Source organism: Denticeps clupeoides, chromosome 10, assembly GCF_900700375.1.
Source record: "Denticeps clupeoides chromosome 10, fDenClu1.1, whole genome shotgun sequence".
Taxonomy (NCBI): Eukaryota; Metazoa; Chordata; class Actinopteri; order Clupeiformes; family Denticipitidae; genus Denticeps; species Denticeps clupeoides.
Genome location: NC_041716.1, coordinates 6,393,679 through 6,407,717, shown reverse-complemented (window position 1 = coordinate 6,407,717; position 14,039 = coordinate 6,393,679). Strand labels below are relative to the sequence as shown.

Here is a 14,039-nt window from a genome sequence, read left to right as displayed (position 1 = left end):
CAAACAGCTCTTGACAGCATTCCCTGTGAATGTTTTTGCCTCGTGTGCAGATAGTTTCTGAGATTAAAGCGCTGGTGTGAAATTGTTTTGGCCAAAAATGATATTGATCCAATTCACCCTAGACCAGTGAGTTTAGAACACAGCGAAAGCTGCCCTTTAATCTGCTTTAAGGTGATTGAATGTTTATTTGCACCACTCAACTGATTTGCTTCAATGACTCGTGTAAAATACTAATGAATGACTGGAATGGGGTCTTAAACCATATAGATTAGCAGCACACAGCAAAGAAGGAAGAAGGAAAAAAAAACCTGCAAAGTAAACAAAACTGTTATTTTTTTTACAATAAAGCAGTTAATTTATTTTTCTTTTGAAACTTTTATTTATTTCATATAATACTGACACATTTATTCAATAGCAGATACCAGGCTTTTAAAAACACAGATATTAAAACCATGTTTACTCTTAATCTGTTTTTATTCTGTGAACATTTTTTTTTCTTTTATAAGTATGTTTCTGTATATACCATAACATCTACTCATTATTATTTTTCTGACTCTGCTGGAAAGCTTAAGTCCTTATTAGAAAAAAAGCCTTTAATCTACATTTTGTTGAAAGGGCTAAGGGTCCATTTTGCTTTGTTGAGGCCCTTTGGTTTAGTATCTTCTTTTATTTTTATATTTGTAAAAAGAAAGCCAAAAGAAGAAGAAAAAAATAAACTCACTGGTTAGAAAAGGTGAGAACACATGAAGCATTGAAAGAAAGAAAAACATTTAATCCAGGTCACGAAAAAAAAAAAAAAAGCCAGGAAAAAGGTTGCTTTTTGTGTTTGTGATTTGGAGAAAAAAAGCCATCACTCCTATTAAACTTCCATATTTAGTCTTTTTTCTTACTCAATCTGGTATTCCATTATCCATCGCTGCCATGTCCACCCACAGCATTTTGCACATGAATCGTACTGAGAAGCACAGTAACCAGTATAATGACGGAGATAGAGTGGATAAGAATGGAGAAGGTTAAGCTGTCCTCGTGCTCATGGATGAGTATCCTCTGTCCTAACCTCTCAGGTCCTCTAGAAATGACCTTGATGAATTTGTAACTCCGATTTGGAACGACATGTTTGGATCCGTTGAGTTCTGTCATCCTGATAGGGTCTCTAATACAGGGGCTTGGGGATCATAGATGGACTTGACTATCGGGTCACCTGAAAGTCAAAAAGAACAAAAATATTTTATTTTTAGGCATGACATTATTAACATCTCAATTTTAGGACTAACCAACAGACTATAAAAGGTGTGACAAAAAAACATTTATTATTAAATGTATTCTACTGTAAGGCACTTCCTGCTAATGCACAAATGTAAAACATGCTGTTCAAACAAATGTTGATTGATTGATTGGTTGGTTGATTAATTGATAAAAACATGGATGTGTGATGGGTCCAAGAACAGGGTGACTAAGATCAGGGGGGTCTTCATAGACAAGAGAAAAAATGAAATTAAATGCATCAAGAATGGGTTGGTCAATGTTGGAGGTCCCTGCCTCTTTAAATCATCATGTTCTCAGCACTCTCATAAGCTGTTGCCCATTGGTGACTTAGCATGTTATGTATCTAGTTATCGTCAATCAAAAAAGTTCCCGACTGTTTTTGACATCATTTGCACATGCACTTACGCATACCTTCCACCGATCCACCCATGATTTACATCCAATTGGGAACCTCAAAATCAGGCCTACTGGAGGAAAACACTTCATAAACTATGAACTCCACAAAATCACAGCCACCCACAAAACAAATTCAAGATATCTCCCACATTTTCCATAGCAGTTATATTAATTCCTTATGCTGCCCAGCGTCAATAGGAGCTAAAAGTAAAATGATCTTGATAACCTCAAGATCAGGTTAATCTACATGGGAAATAATAAACATGTTTTTGCATAGCGACTCGCCATGCAGCAGGTAAAATAATTGCTTATGAAAAAAAAAAAAAAAGACAGAGAACCTTATTGCTTTACCCGACAACCCCAGAGCCACCTGGACTCCTGTACAACAGGAATAAATTCAGACATATTCTGCTCTTCAGAATACAGAACAGGCTCCTCCAGGGCCAAACACAGCTGCTGTTCCAGCCCCATCTCAGCCGTGGGTCCAATGTGAGGCTCCAGTCAGAAGCTCTTGCTGTTAAAGACTCTGGGTTTAGAAAAGCAGGAATGCATTTTGGACCGGAAGGCCGGATTGTGAAGAACCCTGACAGGGAAGCAGTCGGCACGGTGACCACCAAGGCATTTTGTGAAAGGCACATTGGCGCCCAATTGCATCATCCACTTAGCTGCTGGCCAGATGCCATTCGTCTTGGCTGGGAGCGAAGTGACAAAGCAGGGCGAAGCGTGAGCTGTCGGCGAGCGGCCTGTGGTGGCGGCAACCCAGAGACTGGCACGAAGCCAAGTCTTTTTGTCCCCGACGTTCCAATCACCCAGGTCTCTCATATTCGAGTGCATGTTTAATGAGTGTGCATATGCTGGAGTCAGGCATTCCCCGAACATGCCACAGCATGGGTCTTCAACATCTTGCTGATGAAATATTCAATAAACAGTCATCTAAAATATACAGCGAGGTATTGAGGTGTTGCACAGCAGCGCTTAGAGCAGCAATGATGATGACATCTTCCACATCCAAAGTCTAAGGGACAAACTGTTTTACTTTAACATGTTTACTATAAAAGCAATATATATTAAAGCAAATGTCAAGTCTGCCTTTAATAAGAATTCTTTTTATGAACTTCTTGCTTTTAGAGGTTTACTTTCTGCTTAGTCATGAGCTTGGTGTGCTCTTTACTTGCTTGGCATCACCTATTGGATATCCCTGCATTAGTTGCACAAGCCTTGCTGTTGTCATTGCATATATTTGTTGGGCCTTAACTCATTAATTTCTAACAGTGCATTTGGTCATGGAGCTCTATTTACACTCTAAAATACATAGAAATTGAGGCATGACCTCTAATGTAAAAAATATGATTGCATCCTTCTTCAATATTTTCATCTTTGATGTCTTTCAGTCTTAGACTTAGCAGATACATATATGTTGTTCCATTTCGAAATATTGCTTGTTTTCATTGCGCTTTTTTCTCAACATGAGTAACGCTGTCTTTCAGTCTCGCAGTCAATACCTCTCCCCTCTTTTCTGCCATCCTGTGTGCCACGTCTCTTTCTCTCTAGCTCATCTTCTACCCTCCCTCCTCCATTCTCCCTCCTCTGCCAAGTTGGATATGTCCATTGTGAATGTCGTCTGCTCCATGGGTGAGTCAGTGTAGATGACGTGACAATGCCGGTGTCTGCCCTTTCTCTCTCTCTCTCTCTCTCTCTCTCTCTCTATCTCTCTCTTTCCCCTCCTCCCTTTTCATTTCAGTTCCATTCACTGTGCTTTACACAAATAATGTCATTGTACTGTCAAGGCACACATGGTTTAGGATGATTAGAAACTTTAATCGATTCCCCCTCCCAACCCCTAAATCACCAAATTCTTTTAGAGACTGAAAAACATTAGAATTTTTATAAATTATTGCTGTGAGTCCCACACCAGAGATACAACAACAAAGTCTGATTGGGTTCTATGTGACCTCATATACAGTGGTGTGAAAATGTGTTCTCCCCTTTCTGATTTCATACTTTTTTCCATGTTGGTCACATTTAAATGTTTCATATCATCAAAAATATTAAATAGTAATCAAAGAAAACACAAATGAATAGCAAAAATGAAGGATTTTGTTATTAAGGTAGAAAAAATATCCAAACCTGTGTGACAAAATGATTGACACCCCCTGTTAAAACGTAACTTAACAGTGGTTTATCACACCTGGGTTTAATGTCTCTAGCCACACCCAGGCTCAATTACTTCCACTTCTCAATCAAGAAATCACTTAAATATGACCTGCCTGACAAAGTTATGTAGACCACAAGATCCTCAATCAGATCCAAAGAAATTCAGGGACAGATAAGAAAGAAAGTAATTGAGATCTATCTGTCTGGGGCCTTCCCAGACGTGGCTGGCTGACCAAAATTACCCCAAGAGCGCATGGACAACTCACCCAAGAGGTCACCCCACAACAACATCCATAAAAAACTTCAGGCCTCACTAGCCTCAGTGAAGATCAGTGTTTCTGACTCTGCCATAAGAAAGAGACTAGGCAAAAATTAGTGCAAACATAAAAATCACTGCTGAGCAAAAAGAACATTAAGGCTCGTCTCAAATTTGCCAGAAAACATCTGGATGATTCAAAAGCATTTTGGAGACAAAAGCTGAACATTTTGGAAAGTGTGTACATCTAGCATACATCTTGCTACTTCAAGACTTGCTGTGATAAATGGAACCATGAATTCTGCTGTCTACTAAAAAAATCCAGAAGGAGAATGTCCGGTTATCTGATTATGACCTCAAGCTGAAATGCAGCAGCAGGACAACCATCAAAAGCACACCAGCAAGTCCACCTCTGATTGGATGAATAAAATCCGAATGGAGACTTTGAAGTTGCTTAGTCAAAGTCCTGACCGGAATCCTACTGAGATGCCATGATGGCGTGACCTTAAAAATTGCGATTCTTGCTCAAAAACCCTCCTATGTGGCTGAACTGCAACACTTTTGAAAAGATGAGCGGGCCAAAATTCCTCCACAGCGCCGTAAAAAGACTCATTGCATTCTATCGCAAACACTTGATTGCAGTTGTTGCTAATAAGGGCTTTAGGAGTCAATCAATTTGCCACACTTAATAATAAAATCTGGATTTGAGTTGTCTTTGACTAATATTTAAATTTGCTTGATGTTCTGAAACATATACATGTGACTAACATGGAAAAAAGTCATAAATCATAGAGGGGGAAAACAGTGCACACTGTCTGTAGCCATGTCAAAGCTGCAAAAAAACTAGGAATCTGATTGTGATTTATTCACTTGTCATTGGGGCAGTGGTGGCCTAGCGGTTAAGGAAGTGGTTGCCGGTTCGAATCCCAATCTGCCAAGGTGGCACTGAGGTGCCACTGAGCAAAGCACCGTCCCCACACACTGCTCCCCGGGCGCCTGTCATGGCTGCCCACTGATCACTCAGGGTGATGGGATAAATGCAGAGGACAAATTTCACTGTGTGCACCGTGTGCTGTGCTGCAGTGTATCACTTGTGACAATCACTTCACTTCACTATTGTTTGGTTGCAAACCCTGCTCTGTTTGTCTTCAGCGAGTAAAGAACATGCTGCCTTTACTGTAGAGGGAACACGGAATGGAAAGCCACACCATTTTTTTATTCATTCCCCTGCATGCCACAACTTTCTGAATTGTCAATATGCCATAAATTCAGCACAATGTCTGAGAGTGATGCAAGCTTGCATTGTAAAGACAAACAGCACTGCATAGCAAATTTACAGGGGGACACGGTTCCCTCAACGTCAGGCTACCCTGGAAAATATTTCTCAAATTGCCACATAACTGCAGTGGTGTGGTGTGAGAGTCAATGAAATTATGCATGATCGATGAACCAAGCGGAACGAACCGAGAGACGCTAAACTGAGTGCAAACGTCATTCCCAAAGATTCCCCGACAAGAAGAACATCAGACAAAAGCACTCGGCTAAAGAGTACTTTTTCTGTAGGTTACATTTTCGTTTTGTAAAGACATTTTTAAGAATTCAATTAATTTTGTGCACATGGTGAGAAATAATAAAGGCATTACAGCCAATCCGCCCCCACACACTGCTGCCCTTTCATTGCTGCCCACTGCTCACCAAGGGTGATGGTTAAAAGCAGAGGACACATTTTGTTGTGTGCTGCACTGCAGTGTTTCATAATGACAATCACTTCACTTTCAATGCTTTCAATTTTATTATCTGATGAGGATTTTGTAATGGTGTGTAAAATCCAGAGCACAGCAAAACTTTGCAGTATTGGCAAAGGATCTGCATTTTTTTGTAGACTAACTGGTTATGGACAACCTTCTCAAGGAAGTCACTTGTCCATACAAACCAACATACAATCAACTAAAAATGGCCGTCACTGAAACATACTGTCCCACCAGAGAATTAGAACAAAACATGGCAGAAGTAGCGAAAAATACATGTAGCTTTTAAAGACCTATTCCTTATAGTACAAGTATTTGTTTTTTATTCTAAACTTTTATTCTAAAAACTTTAAAGTCAGTGGAAAGCCTACTTTTGTCATGTGGCTAATGTCTATGACTTGAAGTAGGTCGAAACCATCCCTCTCTCATTTAATCATTTCATTTCTCATTCATTCGCGCACGTGCCCCAACACATACAGGCACAGATCGAATATGGATCAGACGGCCTCCTGTTCAATTCATTATCAGTGAGAATTCCAGACGTCTACAGGCAGCCTGACAAAGAAAGACGGGAGGGAACGTTCTCAGCCGCACAATATGACTCGGTATTGATCCAACCCTGCCCCGATGTCAGAAAAAGATTAAAGGGGCTTTCACCTCGCCCTTCTGGCTACATCCAGAGCTGACACACGCCGCCAACTCGACCAGATACGCCCACGTTGAGTGAATCGGGTTCCGCTGTTATCTCCATCGCTCATCCATCCCAGTGCAGACCAAGTCTTACTGTCGATTTCAATTTAAAGCCTCCCCTTAATGGACCTATAAGAGTCAAATCGATGGCATTGACTGTGATACCGCTCACATGCAGACCCCTGCATGAAAATGATAATATGAGTAAAATGAAAACGTATTTGATCAATGGCATGATCTATCTGTGGATCTTTGCATACACTGACCATAACTCATATGACAGAGAGGAGAATCTGCGACTGAGCTCAGATTCAATACATAACGTATTTATGACTTAGTTCCTTTCACGTGATCCACAGTTTAAAAAGTGTGTTCAGACTTTAAATCCTTCAACAAACCCGATTTTCACTTATGGACCAAGATAACCTGTAGGTCAGGTCAGGTCAGGTCACATTTATCCAGAATTACACCAACCTAATGATTTCATGTGGTTTAAAGTATGGAAACCACTGACCTGGAGCCTCCTAAAAAGATTTGATAGGCTGCACTGACTGATGCAGACATTGTAGATTAAAATATATATATATATATCCTCTATATCCTCTAATATCCTCAGCACAAGAACAATGAGGCATGTGCAAATGGGTCAGAGCACCCAGCTCTCTATCCTCTACACTTCAAACAAAATGTACATTGGTCCCACTGAGCAAGTAGCTGTCGTGACATAGTTTAGTTCAGTTTTAGTTTTAGTTTTTACTGTATTACAGTTTTACCATGAAGGATGTGAGTGAGTCCCAACTCAAAACAGACTATAAAAGCAAGTGTAATCTTTCTGTTTCATTTTATAATTGATTTTTATTACTTGTGTGAAATACTTCATGGGCACCAGAAGCACAGAACTCAGGAAAGTTTAAACATGGAGCACTAATTGGAGAACAGGGTGCAGAAATAATCCCAAATAACCAGAAATGATATTGCACAAATGCAAATGTTATTCATATGTTTATAATACTTAAATAAGCTAAGGACCTTTTAGCAACAGGTTTGAGTATCACAGCTTCCAGATGCACATTGAATTGTATATGATTGCACTGGTGTGAATTCCTTTCCTAGCTACATCAGGGAAATTGAGTTCAGCTGATTGATTTGTGTTTTTAGCAAATTAAATAGAGATTTTATCTGCATATGACAATAAAATCAATGCTCATGGTGTGTTGTTAACGCAAACTAAATAAGTGTATTACTTGTTGTTACCGCTTCCTTTCATCCCAGTTCTGCCTTTACATGCTCTGGCTATGTGACCCTTGCACCACTTCATTTGATCTGGTGTGTGTGTGTGTGTGTGTGTGTGAGAGAGAGAGAGAGAGAGAGAGAGAGCAAGGATGTCTGCATGTGAAGACTGACTGAGAGCAGTGGAGTGAGAGGAGAGTTGCCGTGACTCATCAAGGCCGGACTGCAGAAGAGAATCTGCGGACGCAAGGTTCCTCTCAATATTTTATGAGAAATTTTGAAAAAAGAGCAAGCGGCCTTCAGACTGAGTACCCACACAGCGGGAAAAAAAAGTCTCTGTACTATCTTGAAGATTCTAAATGTTCCTGGAACACTTCTCAGTTTTGCCCCAGAAGAGTAACCTGGTGGGTCAAATGCCCCTTTCCTGTCGAAATGTGTCAGATGTCACAACCAACTAGCTTCACTGGGAGTTCTAAAATAATTTTGAAGATCCTATAACAATGCAAATGTAATTATTAAAGGTCCCATGACATGAAAAGTACACTTTGTGAGATTATTTTAAATTAATGACTACTCCTAGCCAGTCTATGGTCCTGTAGTGGCTAGAAATGGTGATATGTGTAAAAAAGTGCTTTGGCCATTCAGAGAGCGGCAGCTCAGACGGTGGGATCTGGAATGTCTCCCTTTATATCGTGGAAAGGTTACCTCCCCTTTTTCATGCTTTGTCCGACCCGACAATTTCACACCCCTCCCCTAAAACATGGCTTCACTAACAGTCATGGCTCCCAAACCTTCGAAGCATTCCAGTTGCTTGTGGCAGTAGCCTAGAGGGTAACACTCTTGCCTATGAACCAGAAGACCCGGGTTCAAATCCCGCTTACTGCCATTGTGTCCCTGAGCAAGACACTTAACCCTAAGTTGCTCCAGGGGGGACTGTCCCTGTAACTACTGATTGTAAGTCGCTCTGGATAAGGGCGTCTCATAAATGCCGTAAATGTAAATGTAAATGTAAATGCTTGGTTGGATGTAAAAATTAACGCAAAAGTAATAAATGTTTTTTGTTCCATCACTCGAGCCTCTGAAGCACAATTTATAGCTAAAGACACAGAAACGACGCGTCTTGGGGCGATTTGGCTGTAAACAGAAATACAGTATTGCGGGACCTATATAAACACCAACACATTTCATGTCATGGGACCTTTAATAATTTGTATTTGTTTAATTGAAGCAGGACAACCAAATGCATACAAATATAACATTTGTAAAAAATTGTTGTGCATGTGTTGATTTACAGTAGAAAACCTGAAGCAGCATAGCAGCTGCTCAGCTCCAGAAGTTCACATAAATCACATTACTCACACCTGCACGCAGTTCACTTAGAACAAGGCTACGGAGCTCGCAGGCCACCGGCGCCGAGGAACAGGAGAGGTAATTGGCCACCCCGGTGAGAAACGAGCGCGGTAGTCCAGTTACACGCCGGGCTGTAAATTGACCCTGAATTTCCCCACGGACTGACTGATCTCTCTTTCGCTCTCATTTTAATGTTCACAGTCCTTATCAAATCACGTGTGTGTGTGTGTGTGTGTGTCTGTGTGTGCTCGCATGATCTTATAAAAAAAAAGAAAAAAACAACTACGGCCTGGTCACTTCCAGTTGGTAAAAACTGAGCTACGCAAAATTATTAATGTTTATCAAATAAACATGTCCATAAACTCATAAGGCAATAAAATCTTACGTTCCGTCAGCATAAATGTATGTATGTTTGAGTATGTGAGTATTTGGTCAGGAGGGACTAAATAATACCAGAAATGAAGATGTGAAAGGTAGATGTTTAGTATTTATTTTGTCATTAAGAAAAAAAATTTGTCATGTCATTTTAAAATTTAACTGTTGCACATAGGCTGCTCATGCATGCATGGCAACCAATTAAAAAGATATCTTGCAATGTTCAAATAGTATTGTAAAAGCACAATAAAGTGCTTAAACAAATCATGAAGTAAATAATTGAATCAAAATGGAAAACCTCTTGCATTGTATGAGTAGGATTAGATCGGTAGAGAACTCTCGTTACATATGGGTAGCTACACATGTTAACAAACATGTGACTCTTTGTGTGGTGGTCTCACTACACTGTAATCTACAGTACACGTGTACCAGGGTGCCTGAACCCAGCAAGCCACCTGGAGCAGTCTAGGGCAAATAAGTTGGCCCGCCGCGGCCGCTCCACCAATCACACAGCTCATTAGCCCAGCCGCGCCATCTGCATTATTAACAGGCTGATCAAAATTTAATTGGAGCTCCGCTCAGCCGCGCTGGGGCACGGGGCCACGGGCGTCGGCCGCAGTTCTGTCTGAGGCCGCCGGCACGGAGCAGCGAGACGGGAAGGGGCGGAGGTGGGTTTCCAAGTGTGGTTAAGACAGGAAAAAATCCCCTTTTTGTGCCTCTTCTTAAGAGAGGCACACACACACACACACGCCAACAGAAAAAGTAACGTTCGGCAGCCCCGCCGCGCGCCTGCAGACAGGACGGCCCATGAATTATTAAGGCCGAAAACAAAGCTCTCCAGCTGAAGTGTGAATTACAGCAGAGAGAGAAGTGAAACCCGTAACTCACAGGCCCATTCTTTGGGGCCTCTGATGGACACTTTAATGCAGCGCGTCTTCTCGAGCGGAGAGATGGCCAACTTCAGACACATTTCTTACTTTTTTTTCGGCGGTTCTTTTAGGGATTTCTTGTACAGTCCCTGCGCATCGATTGATTTTTTTTTTCATCTTCAGCTCTTAACTCTCAAGCTCTGTGGTGCTGCAAGGTGTAACCAAACTAATATTGTAGAATATTGTGACGCAAAGTTACCACTGTGAGCCCAAATATAAAGTTGTACGTCTTTTATTTTAATTAATGATATGCTGCATTGTGCACGTTGCTGCACAGTAAGAGTTTTCAAAGATAAGTGAGCTACCCACAGCACAGTGTGCGGGGTGTGGCCAGATAAAAATCATTCAGAAATGTGCCTTTGAGGGGTGAGGTCTGGGGCTCTATGTCTTTGAGGCCCTCTAGTGAAGGGTTTTTACAAAATTCCATGAACACAGATGAGTTGGAAAGCTGGTGATGCTTTTTCCCTATTTGACTAAAGACATCATTTTTTAGCTTTAGATTCATTAGCTTTTGGTCAGCAGAGATTCAAGGTTTTTTTATTTTGTATTTTTTGAGTCTATTATTAATTTTGATATTTCATTTTGTTTCTGTGTAGTACTCTGTACTCTTTTTTTTCTAGAAAAGAGCTATATAAATAAATTAAGCTTTACAAAAACGAAAAAGGTCACCAGTTCCACAGAATATTTTCCTGTCCCGCATTATATTGAAAACCACCTCAGTCTGGATTGGACTGCCACAAAACATTCTGGGTGTTGCGGTCAAGTTGCATATTTCATACCCTGGAGATCCAAGTTCCAGACAGGGTGGGGTGACTGCTTTCTTGCGACATGTGCCGTCAGAAATGGGATGACCCTGAGATAACTGAGGAACCACCAGGGGATGAGAAAAGCCCTGGTGAGTAGGTATGAGAGCAGAAAAACTAGCAGATGTCTGAAGGACCTCTTTGTGGACAAAGCAGATGGGCGTGGTTAATGTACACACTCAAGGTTTTCATTTCTGGCTCTTGGGAGTTGTGGCCTAGTTGCCTTAGTGGTGCAACGGTTCAAGTATGGTGTGACCTCTATATTGTTTGAACATATATAGTCAGTCATTCAGCCAGGCATAATAAGACTGAAATGCTGGAAGTTAATAAATGGAAATGCCAGCATCTGCCTGAGAGTATTTTTCTCCATGGTTTGCATCCTTCTCTCTGTGCCACTTCCAGTTCAGCTACAGTTAAAACAGTGTGAGAGGAAGACCAGTGATTGGGCATTAAGTCACAGGGAGGACATTCACCCAGCTTAACAGGCTCTGGTGCATTGTCTGAAGGATAAATTGAACTGTATCACATCTACTACGTTTTACTTCTTAGAATGCTTCATTTTCAGCGTCAACAAAACAAAAATAAATAAATACATATTGCCACCCTAACATTTTTGGACAAATACATTTCATAATTTTTTCACTCTTTCATATGGCATCATGCTAGTTCACATGTAAGCTGATTTGTCTAATGTAGGTATGCGTGTGTGTGTAAGGGTGGTAGTAGCCTAGTAGGCAACACACTTGCCTATGAACCAAAAGACCCAGGTTCAAACACCACTTACTACCATTGTGTCCCTGAGCAAAACACTTAACCCTAAGTTGCTCCAGGGGGGACTGTCCCTGTAACTACTGACTGTAAGGTGCTCTTGATAAGGGCGTCTAATAAATGCTGTAAATGTAAATGTAAATGGTAGTGTTTTACAGCTGCCCTGATGTGTGGTAGTAGCCTAGTGGGTACCACACTCGCCTTCGAACCAGAAGACCCGGGTTCGAATCCCACTTACTACCATTGTGTCCCTGAGCAAGACACTTAACCCTGAGTTGCTCCAGGGAGACTGTCCCTGTAACTACTAATTGTAAGTCGCTCTGGATAAGGGCGTCTGATAAATGCTGTAAATGTAAATGTAATGTGTGGATTAGGCACCACTGACATAATAGTCTCTGTTTTTGTTTCAATTTACTCAGTTTTTTTTATGTATTGGAGGGTAGGACTTGGTTCAGGCTCACTGTGGATCTGCATGAGAATGCCAGAGTGGATCAGTCCGTTTTCGGTTGTCTATGTTCTCTCGTGTTGTTTCCTTCCAGTAGGAGGGAGACAGGGAGTCCGGGGGATCAGTGCTGTCTGCAGAAGTCCCCATATTAATCACAGAGAACGGCGGGCCCCAGGACGATCTGACTCTTCCTACCTTCCCCCGAGGCCACTCCGTTCGTCCCAAGGTCACGTGCGAAGATAACATGAACGATCAGCATTAATGAAGCTTCTGCATTGTTATGCATGCAAAAGTCCAACTCTGTTGTGATGTTTGCTCATAACCAACGAGCATTCAGCTTCTAATGTGACCTGTGCAGCAGCGCTAAAAAAGACAGCGATGCTTGATCAAGTCAAGCAAAATGACAAATATGTCAATTGAGAATCTGGAGCTGAGTTTGGATAAAAACAGGAATCATTAAAAATCCACGCCTTTCTGTTAAACTCATCCAATGGGCTGCACCTTTTTTATGTCACTGTAATGGGGATCCACCGAGTTCACAGAGTGACGCCACAGTGACACCTCCTCCAGCAGCCAAGTAGGTCTTCTATTGAAATCCATTCAATCCCTAGAGTTTGCAGCTTTAGCTATGGCGATGTGAATGGAGGTCAATATTCAAGGTCATTGTGACCTCATGTCCTTACATGACGAATTAGAGAATCTTAAGGATTTTGATCCAAATCTTCATTTGGACTCGTCGATTTAAAGTTAAGGTTTCCAGAGGATTGTCAGAATTTATCTAGGTCTTGACAGGTTCATTTTGAACGAAGCTTTTAAAAGGTGACAGAGGGAATTGTAAAAATGCAAGAACCTCAAACGTGGGTGTGGCATCTCACGAAGGATTTCTAGAAGTTGGACCCGGTTGCTACTTGATTCTCCAGCCTGCCTCATCTTGCCCATTGCTATATCCAGACATACCTTGCCATGTATTTTAGAATGTCATGTGACCCTATATTGTATATCATGTGACCTGTACACTAATTATCTTTGCAAAATATTCCTCTTACAAATCACCTGATTTTGAGGAACGCTTGTCTCAAACCGAATTTGCAAATGACTCGGGGAGAGAGGTCATGTTATTATTTACCAACTATATTGGTAATTAAAAAAAACCTGATGGAGACTCTCACCTTGGTCGTTTTCACTTTGTTTCCCGTGCTGCAGCTCCAGCCGGTGAGATCAGGCAGAACTTTGCACTCCTCCCCATCCAGACAAGGCTGCATTTGGCACCACCACTTCTGAACAACTATAGAAGCTTTGACAGAGAAATACGACAAAAAAAGTTTAGGCAAAAAGAAAGCGCTTTCCTCTGGGGCTGTGCAATATAGTATAAAATTCATATTGTGATATACATTTTTACCATAGATGGTATATATTGTGATATTTAATTTGATTAAAATGTGATTCTGTTAAACAACAGAAAGGCCTAGATCATTTTTATTGCACAGGGCATCGCAGGCATGGAACCGAACAGGTAAGTGGTACAGATCGGGTACTGACATGTGCACTTGGTAAACCTGGAACCGATTACTGACAGATTGAATGCTTGTTTTATTTTATTTACTGGGTCTTCAGTATTTTTAAAACCTT

The 14,039-nt window shown here is 41.1% G+C and overlaps 1 protein-coding gene across 1 annotated transcript in view; it reads right to left on the bottom strand.

Annotated features, from left to right (window-relative positions):
* Positions 1-253: 253 nt before the first annotated feature.
* LOC114798148 (chemokine-like protein TAFA-2) overlaps positions 254-14,039 on the bottom strand; it is a 90,750-nt gene continuing 76,964 nt past the window's right edge. The window contains exons 4-5 of the mRNA XM_028993587.1: positions 13,580-13,704; positions 254-1,201 (exon numbers count right to left, since the gene is read on the bottom strand). Coding sequence (XP_028849420.1) covers positions 1,190-1,201; positions 13,580-13,704 — 137 coding nt within the window. The 3' untranslated portion in view covers positions 254-1,189. The remainder of the gene's footprint in view (positions 1,202-13,579; positions 13,705-14,039) is intronic.